Raw genomic sequence first — 3,666 nt, 5'->3', positions numbered from 1 at the left:
GCTTCATTTCTGGGAACAAAAGCTTTCATAGAAAGTCCAAAGACATGGTCACAAGAGAGAGCTTCTGCTTTCTTGTAGTCATTGAAAGAATTTAATACAGATATACTGACTACTTCAAAAAATTGCACCATCCCTCTTCACCCAGCCAGTTCTACTTTTATAGACATATTGTCAAACTCCCCAAATTAAAATTTGCCCTCCCTTTTGCATAACTGCAACTTTATGAGTGGAAATATTTGGTTATATTGTCTCAAATGTACAAACCCTCTTCTCCATTCCTCTCAATCAATTGTGTTGAAAACTCTGAATCATTTTGACAAAAATATTAAATGTCTTAATAACAAAGCTATAAGAGTAAGAGAAATTTCAAATAGTATGAACATACCTTAAAGAATAAATATTTATAAAAGTGAAGAGTAAGTGTAGAGTTAATTATACAAATATTCTTAATGATATCCATAAAGAAAAACATTATTCTCTATTTTTTGTAATAGAATGACTGAATAATTCAATGCTTTGCTTTCATTTCCAATATTTTGCCTAAGGCAAACTTTATCTTAAATTTATCCTTCTATGAGCAGGTCATAGAAATGAACTATATGAACCCTTGCTGACATAATCAATATGAAACTATTTCATTTGGTAATACTTTTGTATATGAATACAGCTCATATACATATTTTATTTTTAGTTTCATTACAAAAAAATTAAGGAATGAGCAAAAACTTATTTCTACATGCAAAATTTTAATTATGCCTCTCAGATGTGTGCTTTTAATTAGCTGGTGACATTTCTTTTTTCAATTATTATAGGTCTACACAACTGTCATAAATTTATAAATTTTAATTAGGGCTGCCCCAAACCTTAGTTATATAGTGTCCACATAGGAATTTGCCAAAGGCTTAACTGTAAGTAAACTAACAATGAATAAATATATGAATTGCCTAATGGGATTTGTTTAACAAATTAACATTTATCTGGAGATAATGAGGTTCTACAATCTATACTACCAGACAATGTTTTATAAAACTACATTTTTAAAAGTGAAAAATATTTTGTAAATGACTTAATTGGATATTATATTATTACTTATTATTAAATGCTTTAAGACAGTAAAACTACATGAACACAGCTCAGGTAAATTCATATGAAGGCTTAATTATATTACTAATTTGAAATATAATTTTTTCTGAACATATTTTCTATGTAAATCAATATCTAATAATCTACGTATATAGATAAAGTTGATATGTTATATATTTTAAGAATGCAGCATGGTTTAGACAAATGATTTGAACAAAATGTTAAAAGTATCCATATATAGTTCAGTATCCATTAATAGTACAGCAAATTCAGTGTTTCATAGAGATTTATCCCTGTTGATCCCTTACAGGTTGAATAGATAGCCATAGTTTTGAGAGACAAACTTTAGCTGGCTTAAATACTTCTGAAGATAAATATAAGAAAGTCATCTGATTATAATCCATTTTTTAAATTATTATAATGAGGAAATTAACAATTAAATAATACAATCACTAAAAACTTACTTGCATAAAAAAAAGCTTTCCTAAAAGAAATGATATCTGTACTACTTAAATAAAATTATGTGTCATATTCTTTTACAGACCATTCATTGTATTCTCATTTGCACATTCAATGAAAATCTCAGTGCTATAATTTTTCCTACAGCAATAGGATAGATCGTATTGTATAGACTGGCTTCCCTTAGATAGAATGAAAATATGCAGTAAGTCTCCTAGTGCCTTTTTTATTTTAATAAACCCACTGAATATTCTTTTCAGAATTCAATTAAGTAGTTAGAAGACCAAAATTATCAATTAATCACATATCAAAAATATTTATAGACGTAAAACTATCAAACTTAAATAAACAGTAATATTTTTACTATTAGAATGCAAATCAGAGGAACAGCTTGGTTCCTCTGAACTCCATTGGAAATGCTTCTTAATGTGACTTTTGGTTAGCATTATGCTATACTTCAAAGAATAGCATAAGCAATCAAAGCAGGGAGAACTCCCAAGAAGACAGAAATTAACCATGAAGGGAAAGTAAAGATCATATGGATTGATTTTTCATTTTACTAACTAAATCTGCATTTATGTAGTAAAACTAAATATGCGTAGATTGCAGTTGAATAGTTACATAATGGACTTTGCACCTAATATTGGAATTTGCAAATTATATTTTTATTATTCATTGGGGTTAGTTTTTTCCCCATGGGAACATATTTAAATTTAATAGAAGTCAGTAGGAAATATGTTTCAATGTTCACTTATGTGCTGTAGAACAGGGATCTCCAAACCTCTGGGCTGCGGACCAGTACTGGTCCTTGGCCTGTTAGGAACCAGGCTGCACAGCAGGAGGTGAGTTGGCTGCTGAGGAAGCAAAGCCGCATCTGTATTTGCAGCTGCTCCTCAGTGCTAGCGTCACCGTCTCAGCTCAGCCTCAGCTGATCAGGAATTTTCATGGGAGCATCTGTCCCTGGTGCCAAAAAGGTTGAGGACTGCTGCTGTAGAAAACGCTTTGTGTAAACACAGCTATTGCATTAATTAATAAAAATTTCAAGTATATCCTAACATGTAGTAACCTCATATTTTCAATGTGTATTATATACAACATGTCAACAAACTAGTTATAATTTTAGATGGGAATTACAATGCTATCAAATGGACTGATATCATATATTTACACTTAAATAAAACAAATTTTCAATAACTAATTTTTGAAACTAATTTTCAAATTATTTTTAACATTAGGCAACTTGTTTAATTAAAAAGAAACAGATTTTTGAGTCAAACATGTAAGGCTTATAAAACTGATTATACTTAGTCATTCTAAACCAGAGTCAGAATATCTATAAGCACTGAGCTCTGTCACATGGTACACACTCAACACATGATTAGGATCGTTATTGTTAAATTTTATGACATGAACTATGACATACTAAATTTAGAATAAATGTCATTTATTATGTTAAATTAACTATTAAATTTAATTTGTGTTCATGTATCCTTTTTTGACATCAAGAATTATATCTGCAATATTACATTCTCTGTATTTTTTACATATAAAGAAAATTACAAATGATTTGAAAATACAATGACACTCAAATATTTACCCAGGGCTGATGGTATGCAACTTCCTCCATTTTGACAGTAGTTGCTACAGTGGTTGACTTGACATCTTTCTCCTGAATAACTAGGCCAACAGTGACACCTCAAATCACCCTTCTCATTTAAAATGCATCTTCCTCCATTTTCACAAGTCAATTTGCATGAATCATCTGGTTATAAAAAGAATTGTATGAATTAGCATGCCATTTAGTGGATGGTAGAATTGGAATAATTTCAAAAAATTAAAATAAATACTAGGTTTACTTGTTTTTATAAAATTCCAAAAAATAAATACTCCTAATATAAAAGATAAAACACAATTATCAAACTATTGTTGAATGCTAAATACAAATGTTGAATTCACTTTTATTCTTCTTTAAGCTTAAATATTATAAGCCATTTCTTGTATTTGTTAAAACAGTAAACGATTAAACCAACTGAAACTTTATAAAAAAATATTTTGCAACTGATAAGTATTTTTCAGAATGTGGACAATCATGGCCTATTTTTAAGAGCATTTGATATTAAGCTA

General features: G+C 29.2%; 1 protein-coding gene across 1 annotated transcript in view; it reads right to left on the bottom strand.

Annotated features, from left to right (window-relative positions):
* LRP1B (LDL receptor related protein 1B) overlaps window positions 1–3,666 on the bottom strand; it is a 1,708,438-nt gene that overhangs the window by 79,053 nt on the left and 1,625,719 nt on the right. Inside the window, exon 83 of the mRNA XM_011354519.1 lies at window positions 3,140–3,304. Within this exon, the coding sequence (XP_011352821.1) occupies window positions 3,140–3,304 (165 nt within the window). The remainder of the gene's footprint in view (window positions 1–3,139; window positions 3,305–3,666) is intronic.

The sequence above is a fragment of the Pteropus vampyrus genome, unplaced genomic scaffold (assembly GCF_000151845.1).
Source record: "Pteropus vampyrus isolate Shadow unplaced genomic scaffold, Pvam_2.0 Scaffold17, whole genome shotgun sequence".
NCBI classification, from domain to species: Eukaryota; Metazoa; Chordata; class Mammalia; order Chiroptera; family Pteropodidae; genus Pteropus; species Pteropus vampyrus.
The sequence above is the reverse complement of the archived record's forward strand: the minus strand, read 5'-3'. Positions and strand labels throughout refer to the sequence as shown.